Here is a 25,702-nt window from a genome sequence, read left to right on the forward strand (position 1 = left end):
CTTTGGATCCCTACATTTGTATCTTTGGGGTAAATACCCAGTAGTGCAATTGCTGGATTGTATGGTAGCTCTATTTTCAACTTTTTGAGGAACCCCCAAACTGTTTTCCAGAGTGGCTGTAGCAGCTTGCATTCCCACCGACAGTGTAGGAGGGTTCCCCTTTCTCCGCATCCTCGCCAACATCTGTCATTTCCTGATTTGTTAATTTTAGCCATTCTGACTGGTGTGAGGTGGTATCTCATTGAGGTTTTGATTTGGATTTCCCTGATGCCGAGCGGTGTTGAGCACTTTTTCATGTGTCTGTTGGCCATTTGGATGTCTTTGGAAAAATGTCTGTTCATGTCTTCTGCCCATTTCTTGATTGGATCATTTGTTCTTTGGGTGTTGAGTTGGTAAGTTCTTTATAGATTTTGGATACTAGCCCTTTATCTGATATGTCATTTGCAAATATCTTCTCCCATTCTGTCCGTTGTCTTTTGGTTTTGTTGACTGTTTCCTTTGCTGTACAAAAGCTTTTTATCTTGATGAAGTCCCAATAGTTCATTTTTGCCCTTGCTCCCCTTGCCTTTGGCGATGTTTCTAGGAAGAAATTGCTGCATATGCTTTTTATATGCACTCATTGTGTTTTGACTGGGGAGTTTAATCCATTTACATTTCAAGCAGTTACTGATAGGGCAGGACTTACTATTGCCACGTTGTTAATTGTTTTCTCTGTCTTACAACTATTTTGTCTTTTTCTCTCTTGCTGCCTTCCCTGTGTTTCATTGATGTTTTTGTGTAGACATGCTTTGATTCCTTTTTCATTTTATTTTTTGTGTTTTGGTATTTATGGTTACCATGAGGCTTGCATGAAACATCTTATAGTTATAACCTAAAGCTGATAAAACTTAACTTCAGTTCTATACAAAAGCTCTTTTATACCTCCTCACCTCCACTTATGTTACTGATTTCACAAATTACATCTTTATATATTGTGTATCCATTAACATAGTGTTATAATTTTTTTAAGCTTTTATCTTTTAAATTCTGTATCAAAATTAATAGTGCTTTGTGCATCACTGTTACAGTATTACAGCATTCTGTATTTGTATAGTTACATTTACCAGCAAGCCTTGTATTTTTATGTTTTCATGCTGCTGTCTAGTGTCCTTTTGTTTCAACTTGCAAGTCTTTAGCATTTATTATAAAGCAGGTCTGGTGATGGTGAACTCCCTCAGCTTTTGTTTATCTGGGAAAGATAAAGCTTTTGTTTGTCTCCTTCATTTTTGAGGGACATTTTTACCAGATCTAATATTCTTAGTGGCAGTATTTTTTTTCTTTCAGCGATTTGAATATATCATCCCACTCCCACTGACCTGTTAAGTTTTCTGCTGAGAAAGCCACTGAGAGTATCGTGGAAGCTCTCATGTACATGATGAACTATTTTTCTTGTGGGGCTTTTAATATTCTGTCTTTGACTTTTGACATTTTGATTATAATGAATCTTGGTATGAACCTCTTTTAGGTTCATCCTGGTTGGAGTTCTTTGAATTTCTTGAATTTGAGTATCCATTTCCTTTCTCTGATTTTTGACATTTTTAGTCATTGTTTATTCAAATAAGTTCTTTGTCCCTTTCTCTTTCTCTTCTTCTGACTCCTGTAATGCATATATTGGTCCATTTGATGATCTACCATAAGTCTTTTAGGAGCTTCACTTTTCTTCATTCTTTTTGTCTCTCTGTTCCTCTGTCTCAATAATTTCAAATGACTTGTCTTCAGTTTTGCTGACTCTTCTGCTTGATCAAGTCTGATGCTGAACCTTTTTTGAAATTGAGTAAATTTGACATGTAACACTGTGTAAATTTAAGGTCTATAGTGTATTACTTTGATGCACTTGTATATTGTGATATAATTGCCATGGCAGTGATTTTTATCACATTACATCAGTACAGTACACTGCAGTAGATCTCTATGGCTTATTTACTACTCATTACAAATTTGTACCCTTAATCACTGTCAGTCTTATCCCCCGCTCTTTATCCCCTGGTAACCACTGTTTTACTCTGTTTTTTACGGGTTTAAATTTTTTAGATTCCACATATAAGTGATATCATATAACATTTGTCTTTCTCTGATTTATCTCACTTACTGCGATGTGCTCAAGGTTTATCCATGTTGTCACAAATGGCAGGATATCCTCCTTTCTCATGGCTGAATAATATTCCATTGTGTATATGTACCACATCTTTTTTATCCATGTATCCATTGATGGACATTTGGGTTGTTTCCATGTTTTGGCTATTGTGAATAATGCTGTGATCAACATGAAAGTGCATGTGTCCCATTAAGATCCTGTTTTCATTTCCTTTGGGTATATATCCAGAAGTAGAATTGCTGGATTGTACAGTAGATGTATTTTTAATTTTTGAGGAAACTCCATATTGTTTTCTGTAGTGGTTGGACCATTTACATTTTCACCACTAGTGTATAAGAGTTTCCTTTTCACCACATTTTCGCCAGCACTTGTCTCTTGTCTTCTTGATGGCAGCTGTTCTATAAGGTGTGAAGTGATACTTCACTGTGGTTTTTTATTTGCATTTCTCTGATGGTTAGTGATATTGAACACCTTTTCATCTGTTTGTTGGCCATTTTGATGTCCCCTTTTTGGTTCTTCTGCCCATTTTTAAGTTGGATTGTTTGGGTTTTTTTGTTGTTGTTAAGTTTTATGAGTTCTTTATATATTTTGGATATTAACCCCTTATTTGATAAGTGGTTTGCAAAAATTTTCTCCTGTTCTGTAGGGTGTCTTTTTATTTTGTTAATTGTTTCTTTTGTTGTACAGAAGCTTTTGAATTTGATATAGTCCCATTTGTCATTTTTGCTTTTGTGATTTATGCATTTGGTGTCATGTCTAAAAAGTCATTGCCAAGACCAGTGTCAATGAGCTTCTTCCCTATGTTTTTTTTTTTTTCTAGGAGTTTATGTTATTGGTTGTTATGTTTAAGTCTCTGATCCATTTTGAGTTAATTTTTGTTCATTGTGTGAGATATAGGGATCCAGTTTCATTGTTCTGCATGTGTTTCTCCAGTTTTCCCAGCATCATTTGTTAAAGAGACTGCACTTTCCTCCATTGGGTATTCTTAGATCCCTTGTTGACCAAACTTTTCTAATTATTCTTTAGCTCCAAAATTTCTGTTTGGTTGTTTTTTTAAGAGTTTCTGTCTCTCTGTTGATATTCTCATTTTGTTCATCATTTTCCTGATTTTATTTCACTTAATTGTCTAACTGTGCTCTCTTTTAGATCATTGAGCTTCTTTAAGAAAATCATTTGTAATTCTTTGTCGTATAATTAATAGATCTCTGTTTCTTTGGGGTTGATTTCTGGGAATTTATTTTGTTCCATTGATTGGAACATGTTTCCCTGGTTATTTATGTGGTTTATATTTGTTTTTTTTCTGAGTTTTTTTCCATTTGTAAATATACCCACTTTTTCCAGTCTTTATGGACTGGCTTCATACAGAAGACTTCACCAATCAGCACAGGTATAGATTTTGGAGGTCTCTGACACCTTTTGGGTGGTGGTGGGGGGGGTGACTTCTCAAGGCTGTGTATATGATTTCTCAATTAAAGGGGTTTGTCAGTTTTGTTTTCAGGACCTTGTACTCTTTTGTACCATCTGGTATCTGTCTATGGTACTGCGGGTTCTTGGGTGCTACGGGAGCAAGCTGCCCTGTTCTTCTTGTTCTCACTAGCCTCCAGGCATCTGAAGCATCCTAGCTCCCTGGAAGCTTCCCAAATCAGGCAAGACAGATACCATTCCCTTGGGAAGCTCTCTGAAAAGCCAGAACATTGGATATATGCCCCTTCTCCCTTCTGAGGGAGAAGCAGCAAGTTGGGCACCTTCTCCGGATTGCACCAAGCCCTGCCAGCCCATCTGCGGCACTGCAGGCTCTCTCATGCTGCAGCAAGCTGCTTGCATTCTCCCTTGCTTTCAGAAGCCCCCAGGCATCCAAACCGTGCCAGTTACCTTAGCACTCTGAATCGTGTGAGATACTAACCAGTCCCTCGGGCAGCCCTCCACAACGCCAGAATGCCCCACTCTATTTCCTCCACACCCACCCTTAGGGGAGAAGCCACAAGCCAAGCTGAACTGTGTTGTCTTGGGGAAGGAACAGTCATAGATAACATGAAATAGCCCTTCTTACCTGTTCCAGTGAGGCTTTTCTTGGCTTTACACCTGCCTGGCAGTACTGCATGCAGTTTCTTAAATGGGTTCTGGAGTTTTCATAAAAGAATTCTAGTCCATATGTTGTTAATTCAATGGTTCTAGGAGGAAGGAGGGCTGGGACTTCCTATTCATCCATCTTGCTCTTCTATATCTTTTATATACATTACCCTTATCTTATTAAGTATACTGAATATTTCTTCTGGTTTCTTTTTCCATCCCTACCCCCTCAAATTGTCCTATCTTCCCTGAGGCTAATAGAACAGATGTCCTATGAATATCTCATGATGTTCTTAGGCTAAAATAGCTGCCCTATGGCTCTTGTCATTGTTCTGAGTGAGTGCTACTCTGTCCTTCTGTTCCTCATCTGCTCATTTCAGACAATTGTGTTAGCTTTTGGCCCTGCTTCTGTTCTCAGTTGTGGTCATTTTCCAAGCTGCAGATTGACTCATCCTGCTAGGTCTTTCAAAATTTTTCTTAAGGTTTCCGTTAGATGTTTGCTGCCAGGTTTTTAGGATCACTTAGAAATCTGTTCATGACTCAGGTGTTTTTATTTTTAGGGATGGTACCTAATGTGCAAGATGATACTTGAGTTTCTACTGAATACATTTATGCCTAGTACTGTTGATCACATGGTTATTCATTTATTTTGGGAAAAGCTCTTCACATGTTCCCAGAGTATACCTAAGAACAAGTTACCACCTACAGTTAATCATCTATTTACATGTCTGTCTTTACAATAAATTGATGTCCTCCAAGGCAGGAGCTAAGTCTTCTTGGTTTCCTTGAACCTCCTGCACTGCTTGGTATATACTGGCTTATTTTTTTATTTTTATTATTATTTTTTATTTTTTTAAAGATTTTATTTGAGAGAGAGAGAGACAGCACAAACAGAGGGGAGGGGGAGAGGGAGAGGGAGAAGCAGGCTCCCTGCTGAGCAGAGCGCCCAATGTGGGGTTCGATCCCAGGACCCCGGGACCATGACCCGAGCTGAAGGCAGATGCTCAATTGACTGAGCCACCCAGGCGCCCCAATATACTGGCTTGTTTAATAAAATTGCATTGGAGAATTATCAGACTTAGAATGCCTCCCCGTGATACAGTTCTTTGTATAAGTAGGAACTAAAGAACCATTTTTCGTTCTCTTTATTGCTCTTATCTAAGGATCTCTTAAGTGGGTAAGTATTCATGAGTCTTTTGCCACGTTGCTCTAAAAGGTACATAACCCAATTATTGAGCTTCTGATGACCTTTTTGATCCTGTGGTTTTAAATTAGTATATATGGTCAGTGGTTCAGAACGTGGCTTTGCAGTCAGACAGTTCTAGATATATTCATACTCTGGTTCCAGCATTTTCTGTAAAACTTTGGGCAAATTACTTACCTCCCTTAAGTCTCAGTTTCCTATCAATAAAATGAGGATGTAATAATACCTCATACTATTGGAAGGATTCTTTGGGAGAAGGCATGCATAGTGCCTAGCACAGAACACTCAAAAATATTAAATAGTATTATAAAAATGAACATACACAGGGCGCTTGGGTGGTGTAGTCAGTTTCTGTTCAGGTTGTGATCTCAAGATAATGAGATTGAGTCCCACGTAGGTCTCTGCATGGAGGCTGCTTAAGACTCTTTCCCTCTGCCCCCACCCCCCCCACTTGTGCTCTCTCTCTCTCTCTCTTTCAAATAAATAAATCTTTTTAAAAAATGTACACACATAGATATATCGTGCATTACATTTTAAGCCTTTTGCTTATTAGCCATTAAAAGTCAATGATTTGCAACCATGGCTATGTTCATAATTCTTTGTTTCCAACTTACAGGTTGATTATATGTGATGCTTACATCTTAATTAGATGTAATTGGCTATTTAAGAATAACCCTAGAAACAAAAAAGCAATTACAAATTTCATTTATTGCTTCTCCGCAGCCTGAAATCCTGGTCTAGTTGCAGTTAAAATCCAATGAGAACAGTATCCATCAGTTTAAAAGTGATGGTTTATAAAACTTGAGACATCCAAACACAAAAAGAATATGTGCTGTATGATTCCATTTACATAAAATGGTAGAAAATTATAGTTCAAGAAAGGTAAGTGGTTGAATAGGATAAGGAAAAAAAGGATAGGCCACAAAAGGACATGGGGATACTTTGGGGATGTTGGAAATATTCTGAATCTGTGATAGTATCTGTCAAAACTCATTGAATTGTGCACTTCAAATGGATGCAGTTTCTTGTATATAGATTATACATTAATAAATTGATTTTTTACAGTGAGGCATTTTTATGATCCATTTTATTTAGTAATTTCTGATTGTTAATGACCACTAGATAACAAACTTAAAGGTATATATTTAGTCAAATTTAGTCTTACCTCTGCTACAGTAACATCCTACTTGTCTGGAAGTCAAATTGTTGGCAACCTCGGATCTCTAAAATACAGCCAGGAGGCTGGAAACCTGGGGAAATGTCTTTGAGTGGCTACCTAGCTACCATGGAGCCCATGTGCTGATTGCAAAGGAATGGTCAGTAATCCCCATTAGAGTCTATTTAATATAGTTTTATATAAAATATTAATAAATCCTCGTATCTTTTCCACAAGCTTACAGCCAATAAAAAGTAGCAAGTTAGAAGGTGAACACAGGTGGTAACCTACAAAGAGGATTTAAAAATATAAAATTAGATTCAAGAACTAAAAGTTCAATCATTGGGGGCAATGTAGATCCAAGGAAAGGCTGACTCTACATTACAATAGCCTGTGGGATATTCAGACACTAGAATTTTAGTCGTATATCCATGATAATGAACCTTAATATTTAAGAAAATATTAAACTGTATTGTTAATTATTAGTAACTTTAATATTTTAAATATTAAATTATAGTCCATGTGTAATATTTAGAATTGTATAGTTTATACAGAAAGGATTAAATAAAACATTTTGTTGTTTAAGAGAATTAAATAGTAGGAATCTGAAAAACCTATATATGAACATGTGGGGGTGTGTGTGTTTATGCCCTTATGTATATGTATAGAATTCTACAAGCACTCACACACATATATAACTCCATGCTCTTATAAGCTCCTATCATAGAGTGACTTTTTATCCTGAAGTAGTATACTCACAAAAACAAGATTTTAATAAGCTGTTAGTGGGACTAATTACCAGCTCTTGAAGAAGCCAAATATGTTGTTAATTATACAGATATACTCTTTGTTTCTGGACCTATTCTTGTTTTAAAAAGATTAAAATGTGTGTATAATACTTTTCCATAAGTAAGCACATCCATTTATTTATTGGCTAGACATACTGTTGTTTCTCTGATTTGATGGTAAAATGAAAACAAGGTAGGAGAAATTATTATAATTGGTTCACTGCATGAGAAAAGTTATTTCTTCATTTATTTACTCCCAGTTAACAATATGGAAAACATTAAGCTCTGTACATGACAAGTACTGTATCATGGTAATTATCACAAAATTAGTAATCTGCTTCTATTTGGGCAATTCTCTGTTACATGTATTTTTTAGAGTAGTTGTTTTTGAGGTTTGGGTTTGTTTGTTTTTTGTTACATTCAGCTGGCCAACTTAGGGGAAAGTATTAATGGACCCTCTACTAATTCTATTCTGCTGCCACTTAGGGTCTAATATGTGTCACACATTGCCAATCTCCATTGCTTTCAAAGTAAAACTAATAACTGATTCTCAAGGGCTCAGGACTTGCTACAGTGTTTGGACTTTTTCTTATATGCAGTAATGAACCATTAACAGTTTTCAAAAGGGAAAATAGTGTGATAAGATCTTTCCTGGAACAAAGGCCCATGGCTGTAGGCAGAATGGGCAGAGTTTGCATAGACTCAGAAAGATCAGTCAATAAATAAAAGTTTAAATGTAGAGGGAGATTGAAGAATCTCAGATAATTATGAACGTTTAGGTGGGGTTGACTGTGGCTGGTGGTTCCATTAAGGGATGTTGGAGAAGGAATGTTTTTCTGAAGAGATGACAGGATGGATTAGTTTGGTTGGGGACCTGCTGCTCTGGCAGTGCTTAGAAGTACTGGGGAGCGCGGTGCACTTGGATTCATGTTGGGCTAGGAGGCTTTCCAGAAAGAGACTAAAAAGCAGCTGGTACTAATGCAGAAAAAGAACCATTTTATTTTATTCTCTTTTTTTTTTTTTTTTTTAAGATTTTATTTATTTATTTACTTGAGAGAGAGAGAGAAACAGCATGAGAGGGGATAGGGTCAGAGGGAGAAGCAGGCTCTCCGCCGAGCCGGGAGCCCGATGTGGGACTCGATCCCAGGACTCCGGGATCATGACCTGAGCCGAAGGCAGTCGCTTAACCAACTGAGCCACCCAGGCGCCCCAGAACCATTTTATTTTAAACAGTGGGTTGAATTTTTTTTTTTTTTTAATTTTGTATTGTTTTGAGCTTCGGGGTTATTTCTCTTAGCCTCTCTATTTTACTGTTTAGGAATTTGAATGTCTTCATCACTGCATTGATAATGTGAAGGGGTCGAATTAGGCTAGTGTTTCCCAGACTTCAAGCCGTATAGAAATTACCTCAAGATCTTGTTACCAACGCAGATTCTGAATCTGATGGTCTGGGGTAGAGCCTAGGGGCCTGGATCTCCAACAAGCACTAGCAAAGAATTAGATAATCACAGAGTCTCATCTTTCAGACTTAAGATTTTTGTAAAATAAGAGAAGACAGAATTCTTGTACTTCACACATTCAACATACAGTTTTATTTCATGATTGGTAGATGAGCCAGTAGCTGTAGGTAAAGTTCACCAAAGCACATTATTAATTAATAGCTCTCCCAGGCATTATAGTTCCAGAAAACTAAGCCATCCTCACTTCTTCCGTAAAGGTTTGATTGGGCCATATGCATTTTATTATCCTAACATACTTGTGCTCATTTTGAAAATCTTTTTATTATAATTTAGTTAGCTATCAAATTGAACAGTACACTGAAATATGAGGTGTGTTTTTGTGATGACACAAAACATCTTTTTTGGAATGACATTGACATATACTTGCTCAAATAAATGATCTTTTCTAACCTTACTGAATCACTGGTCAGATAAAATAATAACTGTGTGTTATAAGTACAGTATAGCAGTGAGTTTTTATTCATGTTTTTGACTGTGACATCCATTAACTTATCCTTGACATTCTATATAACAATTGTTGTTTAAGAGATTTTGATAGAAATGAGGAAGGCTGTGAGTTGGGCGTTGGCAAGAATGAGTAGGTAATGGGAAGAAAACATGAGTAGGAGAGATTTTATGAATTCCAAGATGCAAGGCACTCTCATTAAAATTGTTAACGAAAGAGATTTTACCAGTGAATAAGCTCTTCCCTGAATTTAAGACACCGTTAAGGCTTGATCCTTTCAGGCTCTATGAAGACCATTTAGTGTAATGGAACAGGTCATCAAGACTGGTTCCACTCACCAGGCTTTCACTCAAATTGGGTTTCATTACAACAGTTCTGTTAGTTGTATCCTAAAGACATAGCAAGCTCATTCACCAGTGCATGATCAAGAGAGTCACTGCATTTCATGGAAGTGAAATTCGAATAACTATAGTTCTGTTGTAAAGAATGGTCATTTAGTAGCTTAAGTAAGATTCTAGGCATTTCTTAAAGGCATCAGTATTCTAAAATGTTGAATTGCTCCTCCTAAGTGCAGTATTGCTTTAAAAAAAAAAAAAAGGCACCAAAAAACTGACATCTTCATTCATTGGCTTCTAAAGACTTAGGGAAGCTATAACTTCATAACAAGAATGTCTTCTGTTGTCTTTAATTTAAACAACAGCTTGTTTGGATAGAATATCTTCAGTGTATTTTTTCTTACCCTCAATACTTGATGGTAATCCACTGTTTCTTGACATTTATTGTGAGTGTAGAGAAGTCTGAGAACAATCTTGCTTTCCACCCCTTATAGGAAAGTGACAGTTTCCTGCCTGGTTATCTGAGAAATTCCTTGTTTATTCTTCAAATTTAGTAATTTAAACCAGGATTTGTCTTAATGTTGATAGTATTTTTATAAGCTCATCCATGAAACAGTGTGTTCTTTTGGTCTTGAGATTCAGTTCCTTTTTCCCTTGCTGGAGTATTTCCCAAATTCTATTTCTGAATAATTTTTCTGTTCTGTGTGTTGGCATCTGAACTTGAGGCACAGTTTTTATGTTGGATTGTCTTAGTCTTCTATGTTTATCATGTACTTGCAATTGATTTACTCTTTTATTTTTCTTTAGCCATGCAGTTGATTATTTAAGCCCTTATCTCTACACCATCGATTTGCCTTTCAGTCCTGTTGATCCTATTTCCTGTCATTTATTAGATTTGTAGTAATTATGTAGGTACTCATTTTTTTTCTTAGCGCTATAATCTTACCTCATTCTTTTAAAAACTCATCACTGAATTCTGTTATTAAATTTATATTCTTAAGGGGTCCTGGGTGGCTCAGTCAGTTGAGTGTCTGACTCTTGGCTTTGGCTCAGGTCTTGATCTCAGGGTTCTGAGATCAAGGCCCAGTTCGGGCTCCTCACTCAGCGCAGTCAGCTTGAGAGTCTCTCCCTCTGCCCCTCCCCCAACTCACACACGCACTTTCTCTCCCTAAAATAAAATAAATAAAATCTTTAAATTTATATTCTTAAGTTCTGTAGTGTAAAGGGCTTACAGGGAGGGAATCTATTTCTGATTGCTTTTTCTTCCAGATTAAGGTTCTTTGACTGTCATTTGGATGCTGTATTTTTAAAACCAAATTTATTATAAAATAAAACATGTAGGAAAGTATGTAAAATTAAAATACAATTTAAAAATTGGTTACATATAAATATATGTAAATCTATATAATCCCTATCACATCAAGATATATTAATGGTAGTCCAGAAATTTCCCATATTTCCCTTGCTTGTCATTATCCCCCACTTGCACACAATAATTAACAACTGTGGTCACTTTATAGTTATCTTTTTCATGCTTTTCTTTGTAGTCTTACCATCCATATATGTAATTTTGTATAATACATTTGGGTTTTGCCTGCCCTTGGACTTTATATAATCAGACCATGTTGTGTGTATTCTTTTGTGACTTGTTCTTTTTTCCCAACATTACATTTGTAAAATTCATCCATGTTTTTGCATGTATTTGTTTTCCTTGCTATATAGTATTTCATTATTAATCAAGGTTCTCCAAAGAAACAGAAATGAATAGGATGTGTGTGTATGTACACATATAGAGAGAAGGAGATTTATCATAAGTGGTTGACTTATGTGGTTATGGGGACTGGCAAGTCTAAATCTGCAGTGTGGGCTGGTAGGCTTGAGACTTAGGAGGATCGATGTTGCAGATGAACCCAAAGGCAGTGTGCTGGAGAATCCCCTCTTGCTAAGTGAGGCCAATCTGTTTGTTCTATTCGGGCCTTGAACTTACTGGATGAGGCCCACCCAATTACCAATTATGGAGATCAGTCTGTTTATGCAAAGTGCACTTAAATGTTAATATCATCTGAAAACACCCTTCAAGCTGACATATAAAATTAACCATCACAGTATGTGTACTACATTTTTTCTATTTTACTGGGGATATGTGGTTTTTAGGTTTAGGCATTTAAGAACATTACTGTTAGGGTGTGAGTGTGCATGTGTGTGTGTCTCCTAGTCCATATAATCATATTGTCTAGGGCATTATCTAGGAATAGGATTGCTATGTCATAGGGAATGCATCTATTCAACTTTACTAGATAATATAAAACCCTTTTGTTAAACGGTATGCCAGGTGCTGGTTATATCAGGTACTCTGTATCTTCGCTGGTGCATGGTATTTCAGACTTGTTAGGTTTTACCAATCTGAAGATTTAATTTGCATTTACTGGACTACTCACTGAATACCTTTGCAGATTTACCTTCTCGGTGTGAGCCTATTTTAATTGTCCATTGTATAAACTTGTATCCTTCAACTTTAATGAATTTTCTTTATCTTTTTGGATTTCTTCCCTTTCTGTTTTCTCTGCTCTCTGTTTTTAGAGCTCTTATTATTTAGATGTTGGACTTCTTGGATTGATTATCTTATTTTTTTCTCTATTTCCATCTTATTGCTGTTCTTGAAAATTTTCTCAACTTTCTTTCATTTCTTCCTTTAAAGTTCTCATTTATGGTATCTTCATTTTTTCTATGTATTCTATATTTATTCCTCTTTTATAGCATCCTAGTGTTTCTCCTTCAGTTTTCTCCCATTCTGTTTATCTGTCTTTGTCCTTCGTGAGAGAGTCTTTCCTCAGATATCAGGTGGTCCTTGGCTAACTGTTCATATTTAAGTTTACTTGGCACTAAAAAGCTGACTGGTAGTTCTAAGAGCTTGAAAGAAACCAGCAAAGTAGAGGGTGATCTTAAGTCTTTTCAGATGGGCAGATCAGATATCCCAGAGCAGAATCTCCCAGGCTCCTATCGTGAAAAGTGCAAGCCTTTTGAGAATCTGGCAACAAAGAAAGATGGGGGATGCAGTCTTCAATATTTAAAACTTTCACTTAATTTTCAGGATAGCACCTTTCTCTTCAACTCTGTCTGGTGTCCCTCAGTTCACAGTGTCTTTGTTTTACCCTATCCACCAGCATGGGGGAAGGGGTGGCATTGAAGACAGGATTGCAAAAGTTGTGTGTTGTGGGGGAGATCTTACTGCTTCTTAAGCAGACCTTCAATTCATTCTTCTATATCAGTTCCACCTTCCAGAGCTTGCCTGGTGCCACCTTTTGAGGTTTAGTTAGGCACATTGGCTTGCTTTGTTCACTGAAGATGATTTACTGTGCCAAGGGATTATCATCATGAGTTCACATATTTTAATACTTTTGCCCCATTCCACCATCCAAAATTATAGGACCAGATAGACAAACACAGTATCCTAACAAAGGTTCTAAAGGAGAAAATATTTTTAAACTGTATATAGCTATGCTCTCTCTTCCTCAGCCTTTCATTTTTTAGTATTTAACTCAATGCCTCATCATATTCTTGTCCCTGTTTTAACCTTTCTTTGAAGGGTGTATATATGATTAAATTTATGAGATTCTTGTATTTCATCATTTGATTAGCTTCTCTAACTTTGGTAAACAATACACAAATACGTATTTATGACAAATAAAATTGTTCTTGCATTTTGGTTTCTGGAAATAGTTCTAACATTTTATTGTTAACTTAGACAAGTGCGTTGTATATGTTTCTTTGTTAAGAGAAAACATCTGTTAGCTTGGAGCTTTCCTTTGAAGAGATATTTTCAAATACTTTGACTTCAAATCAGAACTAATTCTTGGTTTTAGAAGAAGTAAAGTAGAATCCCAAAGGCTATTCCTGGTACATATTTTCATCACTTTGTACCTCTAGACTGAATTTTTTGAGTACAGTTTACTTCTAAAAAATAGAAAGGATGGTATTAAGGGTTTTGTTCACTGTTTAAAGCTAGATGTTAGAATTACATATTTTGAAATCCATCTGAATGCAACTGGGCACAGCATTAAACAGCTTTTTAAAACATGAAAACCCAAACCTGAAATCACTGGAGAAAAAGACATTTCTAGAAAGTGGTAATTATGTACTACAACAGTAGCAGTTCAAAGCACATTATCCCAGTCTCTCTTCTATTTGTTAACCACAGTACCACTTTGGAGACATGAATTTTGTTGAACTCTAACTAGGTGAGAGTTGGTCCTGTACAGCCTCAAATATGTTCACCAAAGAGGGAACAACTATAAAAAAGCAAGGGCAGATGCAGGTAATATAAGAAAAGAGGAAAAGAAAGATTTTCCTATAAAAATGGAGGAAAATGGTTTAGCTTTAACAGTTTTTACAAGTCAGTTCTCCATACTGTGGAGTTCAGCTGGTGTCACCAGATCCATTTCACATGTCCTGCCTTCAGTCTGACTACTGTCTTTGAATTCAGAGACCTGACTCACAGGCCGTAGTGCAAAGACTCATTTCTTCTCCCTTCCTCCCCTCTTTGCATTCTGCTGTGATTCCACTCTGTTCAATCAGGTGCTATAAACTTATTCAGGAACATGAAGGAAATTCACAGAACGCTTGTCCTTGCCTTGTGTTGACTGTAGAAGCAGCCAGTTCAGAGATGGGCCTGAACAAGTTATTTGTATTAGCAGTCCTTCATCCAGCCCCCTTCGGTGCATAGTTATTCTCTTTTCTGTTTTACTTCATTGTTTGATACATGTTCTGTCATTCTCTGCAGAAGCCTACCTAACAGAGAAGGAGAAAGGGAACTACCATTCCCTGAACCTATTATGTACTTAGCTTTGACTTAAATATGCTTATGAAATCCTCACAACCTTCTGGAGAGAAGTGACGTTATTCCTGTTCTCTAGATGCAGAATCTGAAGAATGATTTTCTCAAATCACTCAGCTAAAAAGTGGTAGTCCCAGGATTTAAACTTATTTTGTCTGATCCGAAAGCCTAAGGTTTTCCCATCCAAGTACTAACCAGGCCTGACCCTGCTTAGCTTCCGAGATCAGACGAGATTGGGCGCGTTCAGGGTGGTATGGCCGTAGACCGAAAGCCTAAGGTTTTCTATTAAAAACACAGGACCCCACAGTTGCCTTTCGCTGGTCAAACTCTAATTCAAGATCCAATGGTGCTTTTGCATTTGGACTTAAGCAGTATAGCTCTGAGACCTTACTAAGCAGTGAGTTCCTTCGTTTTCATAGTGTGAGAGAGACATTGGATTCACTTGCTTTCATGAATCACTGCACAGAAATGTAACTTTTCTGTATAAGACCAAGGCTATATGCATTTTTATAATCATTTTTTAGGAATCAAACTAAAGATGAACTCTTTAAAATTCGGCATTTGGGGGCACCTGGCTGGCTCAGTTGGTAGAACATGTAACTTTGAACTTGGGGTCATGAGTTTAAGCCCCATGTTGGGGGTAAAGTTTACTTTAAAAAAATACTAAAACAGACTTTTTTAAAAAAGATTTTGTTTACTTATTTGACAGAGACACAGTGAGAGAGGGAACACAAGCAGGGGGTAGTGGGAGAGGGAGAAGCAGGCTTCCTGCTAAGCAGCGAGCCCGATGCGGGGCTCGATCCCAGGACTCTGGGATTATGACCTGAGCTGAAAGCAGATGCTTAACGACTGAGCCACCCAGGCACCCCAAAACAGACTTTTAAAAATAAATAAAATTCAGCGTTTCATCTTGTGTTTGTATTGACTTGCTTTTATGTATATCTGTTTCCTATTGAGGTAATCAAGGGAACAGGAACTTTATTATGAAGCACCTAATATTTAACAGGGTTCCTGGGTGTGTTGTTAAATGTTGCATAAATGACAGTCTGTAAGAGGTAAACTTTTACAAGGAAGGATTCTTTCTTTGCTCTTAGATTTGGCATCTCTCCTTTTATGGCTCTTTTTTTTGTAGAAGAGACACATCCATTCCTCATCCTCCTCAAAGATTTTTCTATCATGCCTTTCAAATCACAGAAGAGACGAAGACTCTGTCGGTCTATGCTGTGATGCTGTTCTTTATGTAACTTCCAAAGTAAAGAGAGGGCAGTACAGGGTAGGCAAAGAAAGCGTACAGTTCCTGTAAGTAAAAATAATGCAGCTTTCTTAAAAAATCAATCATAATTCCAAAATGGAAATTCGTTTTCTTGTCCTTTGAGGTTAAGTTTTAAATCAACCCATATTATGAGTTATTTTCGTTATCTGATCACCTTGCTTAAGACTTGAAGTTTGATTGGACTGGAAGTCTAAAGCTGAAGTGCAGACTGAGGAGGAATTGGGAATTGTTTGTAGGGTCTCTTAAAGTTGCTATGATAAGAGGAAAGGACAAATTTCCTTAGTCTCTTTTGCCCAGTACCTAGAGGTAGCCAGGAAATACTTTCCTTGGCTGGATTAGGAATAGGCCCATTGTGAAGCACCCTAGATTTCTCTGCTCTTTCAATCTAACTGAGGCCAAGCCAGCCATCTTCCCTCCAGCCCGACATTCCCATACTGCTCAGATTTTAGAAGAAATTCGAGTGACAAATTCCTGCCACCACTGCTTGGATAGTCTTTATTTTATTTTTATTTTTTAAGATTTTTTAAATTTATTTGACACAGAGAGATACAGTGAGAGAGGGAACACAAGCAGGGGGAGTGGGAGAGGGAGAAGCAGGCTTCCCGCCGAGCAGGGATCCTGATGTGGGGCTCGATCCCAGGACCCTGGGATCATGACCTGAGCCGAAAGCGGATGCTTAATGACTGAGCCACCCAGGTGCCCTGGATAGTCTTTAGTTTAAGTGTCATATGCACTGTAAAATCATAAACCCCTTAGGAGTAAAATGGTCTAATCTTTCATTGAAATGCCTCTGAATACAATTGAAATATAAAAGGACTTCATGTTAAACAGTGTTATGAGTGATTATTGTTGTTAAGAATCTTATAAAAATTATAAAGTGGCTTTCCATGTTTATTTCCCAAAACCTGATAATATGTTATAAAAACAGTATATTAAACTGAAAAAAACTTTTATATTTAATTTTGGTGTAGAAGTTTTACCTTCCAATTTTTCAGACTTAAAATTTACTCAGGAGAAATATGTAACATTACAGGAAAATGGAGAATGGGAAATTGGAATTATATGGATCATTTATTTGAGTATAAATCTAAATCAAAATATAATTGCTTTTAAAGAACCAAAAGGTGGATAAATTTTATTTTAGTAGAAGGACCATCATAGATAGAATGTTGGGTTCTAGATTAAATAATTACTAAAGTTCAGTTTGAACCACAGAAACAGAGATACCCTCAAACCATTATAAAAAAATTTTTCTTTTTTTAAGGATATATTAAAAGTAGAATCTTAAGTCCTGTCCTTCTGGAATATAACCTATACTAGAATAATATTGTTGCATACATTTGTGGTCCTAATTAAACACTTTATTTTAGTATTAAACAGGGTATTATTTTAGTATTTTAGTTCACCTCTGTTCTGTTTTTGTTGTTGTTCTGTGTGTTTTAAACAATTAAATTAAATATACTGTTTCTGATTTGTTTAGTTTTTAATTAGGCTCACTTGGGACTGCCTTTAAGAGACCATGGTTGTGGTTCTTGGTGCCCTGTGACATCAGCTTTCATAAAGTCAGGAAGCAAAATACTGAAATTATCATAAAACTAAACCATTATTCTCCAATTTTTAAAGTATGTTTCCAAAACATGACCCAAAAGTGAGAACAGAATCTCTAGAGTCCAATAGTTTATGACTTCTATGCCATATATATATATATATATATATATATATATTGCAGGTATTTCTTGCTTAGACTCAACAAGGAGACACAGAAAAATGATTATGTAATAGGGAAGAGCAAGTCATTGACCCGTGGCTAGAAATCACAAAACTATGTTTCTGTTGCCCTCCTGTCCTGCTTGTATGGCTCAGGTTCTGGAATCAGCTCTACTTTAAATGATTACTGGCATAATACTTAGGTGAGCCCTAAATGGAGCTTTCCCATTAAAAGACATGAACGCTGGAGTCTGTAGTATGTTGAATATTTTTATTGATCAACTTGAAGAGAACATGTTAATATAGAAATTTCATCTATGATAGAATTGACCAATTGAATATAGAATGTGTTCTAATAGGATATGAGCTTTATTTTTCCTCATTTTTCCTACAGGATAATGAAGTGGTTTAAAAAGATAAACAAGAACATTTTTTTCCTTCTAGAGGAGACATGCATCTGGCTAGTTATCCCTAGTTGTTGCAAGTTCATTCTTTGTGTTCAAAAGTTTTATTTTCTATATTCCAGACGATTCATAGAGATTAGCCACAGTTTATTTAACAAAGAAGACACACACAAAGCAAAAGGTTTTTTTGTTCTTTTTTTTTTTTTTTTTTTTTTTCAGAAAGAATTCACTTGCTTGCTTTTCTTAAAAACATCTTTCCCATTTCATTGAGGCAGATTTGGAAGTCAAACCAGAAACTTCAGGCTGTACTACGATGGAAAGCACTTCGTTGGGGAGAAGCGCTTTGAGTCCATCCACGATCTGGTGACTGATGGATTGATTACTCTCTATATTGAAACCAAGGCAGCAGAATACATTGCCAAGATGACGATAAACCCAATTTATGAGCACATAGGATACACAACCTTAAACAGAGAGCCAGCATACCAAAAACATATGCCAGTCCTGAAAGAGACACATGATGAGAGAGATTCTACAGGCCAGGATGGGGTGTCAGAGAAAAGGGTAAGCTACCATGAAACCACACTTGATCTTCTTCCGTTCGGGGTCCGTATGAAAGAGCCATGACTTCAGAAGAGGGTGGCTCCACAGAGCTTTGAAAAAGACGAGCATTTTCCCTGATGTCTGGTTTCGGTGGTGCTGAGCTTTGCATATATCTAATTCTTGTTCAGTTATGTCAGGTATATGTTTGTGTTCCATATTATTTCCTATTTCATCAGTTTCATGGCTTCAAAACTATGTTAAAAAAAAATGTCCCCTAATTAAAAAAAAAAAAAAATTCAGGATTTTGGGTCAGAAACATAACTGCGGTCAAGAAAAGATAGCTGTATTACATGAGAAGTTGAGGAGGTCGCATAATCTATCAAGACTACTTTTTCGTTCTTTATAAATAGTTCTGTTCTTTAGCAAAATGATAATCTATCCATACTTTAAAATACATAGGATTAAATTCAGTCTATCAATAATAGTTACACTCTTTAGAGAATCAGTCAGTCCTGAGTAACAGCATTTATCTCCTTATGGACTCTTAAGAAGTAATTGAATCAGAGAGATTTATTTTAATTATAAAAGACAATTTAAGTTTTTCATTTGGCATATCTTGTAATATATTTAAAGTTAACATTAGAAGTTTCAATTCCTTGGCGTTAATATTATTTCATTCTGAAAATTGTCCATAGCTGCCTCCTTATCCCCAAGAAAAAGAGTGAATTTCCTGATGTTTTATATTGTGTGGGATGTAGGTGGGAGAATTTTATGTATTCTAATTGGAATTGTCCTGATCCATTCTTATATTTTTGAGACTTTCCAGTTGCCATGTTAAAGAAATGCAGTATTACATAGTGATTTGAGCTTGGAGTGTGTCATCAGACAGATTTGTGTGCAAATTCTGCCATTTTACCTGTTGTGTGAACTTACTTCATGTTACTTAATTTCTCTGTGCTTTGATGTTCTTATTTGCAAAATTATAGTAATAATCAAGTTGTTGTGAGAATTGATTGAAGGAGATAGTATGTGTAAAATAATCAAACAGTGGTTGGCACATAGTAAGCACTTGAGTTTGGTGATAATGTTATTTTAACAGCCATATTACCTCAAGATGGTATCCTAAAATACTTCCAATTGTCTTAAAGTATTTAGGTACAGAATGGAAATCTAAAATGTTCACTGTTTAGCCTAAATTTTAGTTTTTGGCAAATCTAACTCAAATGGTACTTTGTGGCTACAGAGAAACCAAGATTTGAAATTTTATAGATTGTAGAAAATGGTTTTCATATATTTGTTAGGAACCCAGATCTTTTTTGGAAGTAACCAGAATTTAGAATCCTAAAAGCATGCTATATTTAATATTGTTCTTTTCACTCTCTAATTCCCATTCTCTCACTTTTGGTTATTTTCCATTCATGGCATTTTTCAGTAATGCTTGTATTTAAATATCTCTAATATTGAAAATATATTTTATGCAGCTATGATAGGATATTCTAAGTCAGCATTTGTGAAATATTTTTACAGTGTGTGCAGTAGGTTTTTTAGAGTTGATCAACCTAATGATAACCTTTGCTAATGTGTTCTGGATATACTTTTCAACATCAAGAAACTTCAGCTAAAGACACTTAGCTCTTTCCCACTGGGCTAGTCATTTAACCTCATAGGGTCTTGGTTGTCCCTCCTACAAAGAGAAAATAGTATTCACAAAGGAAAGACACTGAGGTAGATAATGCCTAGAGGACCCTTTTAGCTCTAGGATCCATGATTGCCCATGTATTCTGGCAACATTACGTGTTACATCACCTGCATTGTCTTGTGCTGATGACCAGTGATAGCCACATAGAGTGAAATAGCTGGCATTGGAAACTAGTTCTCTCCAGCAGTACATGATTAAGAATCACTTTAAAAATTACTCTTTGCTTTAAACTGCATGCATCTTAAATCTAGTTGGCTTAAAATCTACTCACTCAAAAATAGATTTATTTTATTTATAGGTGTCATCCAACAGGACAGGGATGATGACCTGTTCAAGAGCTTGAAACATTGATTCCCTGTCACAGTTGATGACATTTGTAAGTAAAGACAATCATGTTTAATTGATTTAAAATATCTCTTGCCACAAGTATGGTTTAATAAATATTTTACTGGGTCCTGAATAGCTAAAGCCCCTCTTGTCTGTGAGGGGTTTGCCTTTTCCTCAGAGGCAAAAAGTGTTGATGTTGCAGGGGCTAGTATGCTGCTGTGGAAAGGTGTCTGGTGTTGGAATTAAGAGCTAGCTTCCAGTTCTACTACAGGAATTGATTTCATGGGTCACTTTGGGCAAATTGCTTCACTTCTCTGAGACTGTATTTCCCCATCTTTAACAAGAGGGCTTTGGAGAGATGATCTCCAAGATGTGGTTCTTGTTATAGTCTGTGATCCTTCAGGGAGTGTAGGCATTGTACGAGAGAGAGAACACGGTACTAGAAACAGCACCAAAGTTGGGTCTTGAAAGGGAGATCTGTTTTTAGTTTATTCACCAACGAATTGTATCATTTTGGGACAATCCCCTAGCCTGTCTGGGCTTCAGGTTCTTCACAGAGAAGGGGCTTTCTATTAGACAGTAATTTTACAAGATTTTCATTATAATTACTTGCTGCAGAAAGGGCCCCGTGCTCAAATAGGTTTGGTAAAAAATAGTTTTGTTTTGTTTTTTTAACTTACCTATTTCTTTTCTTTGGGCTTCTGAGTTTCACTAATAACCTCACACGTATTATGACTCTCCAGGAATGTTCCCAAACTCATCTGGATCACCCCACCACTATTCAGAAAATTATTTAGGAAAATAATGTTTCATGAAATCCACTTGGGGAAATTTTGAACCAGATGATCTCTTAAGATCTTCCCTTGTTCTAAAATTGAAGGATAAGAATTACATGTGTATTTTTTTTTTCAGTCCTTAAGGTGTAAGCTGAGCATCTGAGCTTTGTGGAAGGTTGTCAAGATGGTTTTATGGCCATAAAGTTCTTTTGCCACAAGAAGTGAATCCTGAAGTTTCTTAGCTGTCCCTCGGAAATTTCACGGCCTATTGTGAGGGGGGAAATTTTTTTCTGAGTGACATCTATGTCATTTTTTAAAATTGTTTAAGTTGTTTCTCTAACTTGTAATATCAGTCTAAAACTTAAAATTTTTCTCAAAAAACATTGAAATTTAATCATGAAGTTGTAGCATGTTGAAAAGCCAGACTTCCTTCTCTTCTAAAATGGCTTAACTTTAGCATCCAGACTGGCCATGAGCTCAGCTTTTATTAGTGGCTTTTTAAAAATTTATCTTGGAACTATATTTGAATAGTTTCTTTTTCCAAGTAATAAATATAGTATGTTCACTTCAACAGATACTGGACCAATGGCTGAATGCAACAATTTTTATGATGATTTTATACTTAATGTAATTTCCATGCTTTAAAAAATGCCTCATAACTGTTAATAATATAAACTGTCAAATATATAATTTGCATTTCAGAAACATGTGCGATGAGTCAGAACTCTGAATCTAGCCAGAACCTCTTTACTTTTGGATTTAGTCTTCTAAGCCCTGAAACTTTCTCACGTTAGAATGACCTGTGATGGCAAGGGTGTGCAGAATCCATTTATTGGTTTTATGGAACTGCACCAAGCCAAATGACCCATGTGTGGGGGGGGGGGGGTTCCTTCCCCTGGAAGTTTGGGATGGTTGCAATGCTTGGCATACTGTCATATTAATTTATTCTTAAGGAATTTCTTTTACATTTAAATTCCACTTTTTAAGGACTTCTTTGGGCATCACCAGACTGAGAATATATTGAAATGCCTTGTGAAATTTGAAGTTGAATTGTAATCAGGGCCCTGTCATAAAGGGTACCTCCATAAAGTGATGGGACTCCATGTCCCTGGGAATGCTGAATGGGGCACAGTTGGTCTGGTCTGCTAATTGTCTCATTCTCCCACAAAGCAACTCTTCTAAATGTTTTTACTTTGCTTAAAATATACATATATATGTGTGTGTATATACATATACACATATATATTTATATGTATATGAAGCAATCTATAGAAAATTGATTTCTTGATTTTGTGCTTTCCCACTCTTTAAGACCTGTCTTTTTTTCCCCTTCTGTATTCCTCCCCAACCTGTGCTCCTCTTGTTCATCTCCTTCCTAACGCTGCCTTTATCCACATCCATCCCTCTCTTCCCTAGTTGAATTTCCATGCTCACGTTTCCCCTGTGGCTTGTTCAGGGTTAGGATTGGTCATTCCAGGGGTGCATAGGCCCTTGGAGAGATGCCAGATGTGCCCAGGATCACCTATTTGTATTAAAAAGTCAGTTTAGTGCTCGCTTCGGCAGCACATATATTACAAAATCAGTTTAGCAATTTATGAGGAAGACTGCAATTGCCCTGCAGAACTTCTAATAGTGGGTTTTTCCTCAGTCAATATCCTTCTTAAGAATCAAGTAAGAGTTATGGCACGCCTGGGTGGCACGGTCAGTTGAGCGCCCAACTCTTGGTTTTGGCTCAGGCTGTGAATGCGGGGTCATGGGATCGAGCACAGCGCAGAATCTGCCTGGGTTTCTCTCTCCCTCTCCCTCTGCCCCAACCCCCTGCACTCTATCTCTCTCTCAAATAAATAAATAAATCTTAAAAAAAAAAAAAAAAGAATCAAGTAGAGTTTTAAAAAAATCCTACATAGTCAGTATATAAGTATATATTTGTGTGGTCTTGAACAAGCCCTAAATCTCTCTGGGTCTCAATTCACCCCAGTCTCTAAAATGAGGACTATGGATTCCATTACACTGGTGGTTATGAGTATTCATGAAATTTTGTAAAGTGGTCTTCCTTGTATGTGATACATTATTGCACTTTGTGATCAGAGCGATCACCAACCAGATGCCCATTCGTGGGTCTGAGAACTGTTCCCCCAGCCCATGCTGGAAACACCATGTTCAGGTTTCTCTTGAAGATGCATGTTTTCATTGCTTAAAGTGCCCTCCAGGTTCACAAGATAACATCAGACGGCTCCTAATTCCTTCATCCAATAGTGGAGATTCTCTTTTAGTAATGCTGAGATACCTCTAATTGTGTCTAATCAGGAGGCATGTGTCTTTGCCCAATAATGTGCTTAGGATTTTAAGGCTAAAATGTTATTTTTCTGTGGTTATTTGCATTTTAGCATTGACCAGTATTTTAACTTTTCCTGAATATAAGACAAGTAAAGTCTCCCGGCTTCTTCGCCTGCCAGTGAACTTTTATTAAATGTGCATCCCATTAGCATCTCTCAGATTTCCCCTGACTTCTAACAATTCTCTTAACTCCAGCTAGGCAAACCCTCTCCTTCCTTTGCCTTAACATCTTTACACTTCATTTTATAGATAGTCTTCCATGAGCTGTCTATATAAATAAATTCTTTTTGTTACTCAAGAGTTATCTTGGAACATAAATAAGTTAAAAGAGCACTGCAGGGGTGCCTGGGTGGCTAAGTCAGTTAAGTGTCTGCCTTTGACTCAGGTCAGGACCCTGGGATCAAGTCCCACATCGGGCTCCCTGCTTAGAGGGGAGTTTGCTTCCCCCTCACCCTCTGCCCTGCTTGTGCGCTCTCTCTCTCAAATAAATAAATAAATAAATAAAATATTTTTTTAAAAGCATTGCAGAAATATCATCCCCATTTCTTCTTTCGTCTCCATGAACTAACTCATCTCCTATCAAAATTAATTGCATTTAATTAAACATTTATTGCATGACTCCTGTTTGTAAGGAAACAGGCTAGGCTCTGGAAGGGATAAAAGATGTACATGATATAAGCCCTGCCTCAAAGAACTTACATGTTAATGTTTTTATTGTTTCTGCCTTGTTTAATTAGCACTTAGGCATATTGATAGCAAGAGGCAACCTGCCCATATAATCTGTATAGTATTACAGTTCAGAAAGTACTAAGTTGGATTTACTCTGATTTGAGTTTGCTTCTCTAATAGCCCAGCAGATCACAAAAGACACTTTTGTAGACAAGCACACTACTTTTTCAGAATTGTGGATCAGAAATCAATACAACATTCTGTCATTCTACTCCAGTTTCATTGTCACTCCACTCCACTCCAGGTTAAGTCCCCTAGTATTGTTTCACCTCTGATTCAGCACCTTGGATTTTATATACAAGTTGTTGACTAACCAAATGAACAAATGAGTATATTTTTTGAATTTAGCCAAATCCAAGGCCCTAATATAATCAGTCCTGAGACTAAGAAAGGAAAGTAGAGTAATTCAAGTTGATTTCCTACTCTATATTTTTTCCTTTAAGAACTCAGAATCCTGGCGCCTGGGTGGCTCAGTTGGTTAAGCGACTGCCTTCGGCTCAGGTCATGATCCTGGAGTCCCGGGATCGAGTCCCACATCGGGCTCCCTGCTCGGCGGGGAGTCTGCTTCTCCCTCTGACCCTCCTCCCTCTCATGCTCTCTGTCTCTCATTCTCTCTCTCAAATAAATAAATAAAATCTTTAAAAAAAAAAAAAAAGAACTCAGAATCCTTAGAATGTTCCTAATTCCACAAAACATCTGAGGTACAGAAAAATTGTCTTTATGACATGAAATAGTTTGTGAAAGGTGGTGGCTAGATGCACCTCTTCAGGGATATATGCAAAGAAGCCAAGGGTAGAGGGGCATCTCCCCAAACTTATAGTTATCAGTTATGTGTTGGAGACAATCTAGACCCCACAAGAGAATCTCAAAATAATTAAAGAAAACTCAAATGGGGCCCAGGACATTTTTTGCATCAATCTCATCTGTTCTTCCATCTTATCACCCACAAAAAGAATTAGTAATTGAAAGCCATTAGGGAAAACCAGGTGGAAAGATGAAAATGGAAGATAAACATCAATTCCTCACCTCCAAAAACCAGGCCAACAGAAGACCAAATTGTAATTCACCAAGCCAGCTGCAGTTTTGGAAAATTTGGGTACATGAGCCAATTAAATAAAATCTTAAATTACTGGCTTGAGGGTTGGAAAAGGAAGCTATTAGAAATTCTTTCACAATTGCTTTTTCAGAGTCTTTCGCATTTTGGTGGGGAAATAATCATTGGTGGCCCATCCATTTAACTTCGTGAAACAGAAATCAGCTCTGGTGGCTTTAGGAGTAACAATTCTGGGGTCCAAAACAAGTTGAGACTATCAAGCAATAATTTGGCTTTCCCATGTTGCCCACACACCAATTCTGTGGGCAGTTCTAAAATAAAACTTTCCAGTTTCAGTAAATCCTTGTATTAGACCTCATGCTAAATG

General features: G+C 36.8%; 1 protein-coding gene across 5 annotated transcripts in view; it reads left to right on the forward strand.

Annotated features, from left to right (window-relative positions):
- CHN1 (chimerin 1) overlaps positions 1-25,702 on the forward strand; it is a 225,180-nt gene that overhangs the window by 124,026 nt on the left and 75,452 nt on the right. For 4 of the 5 annotated variants that reach the window (XM_035007713.1, XM_035007715.1, XM_035007716.1 and 1 more), the window contains one exon: positions 18,146-18,434. In XM_035007713.1, coding sequence (XP_034863604.1) covers positions 18,146-18,434 — 289 coding nt within the window. Of the gene's footprint in view, positions 1-18,145; positions 18,435-20,410; positions 20,489-25,702 lie in introns of those variants that run through there. The other variant, XM_035007719.1, reaches the window with a different exon arrangement.

Source organism: Mirounga leonina, unplaced genomic scaffold (genome assembly GCF_011800145.1).
Source record: "Mirounga leonina isolate KUSES-001 unplaced genomic scaffold, KU_Mleo_1.0 Mir_151, whole genome shotgun sequence".
NCBI lineage: Eukaryota > Metazoa > Chordata > Mammalia > Carnivora > Phocidae > Mirounga > Mirounga leonina.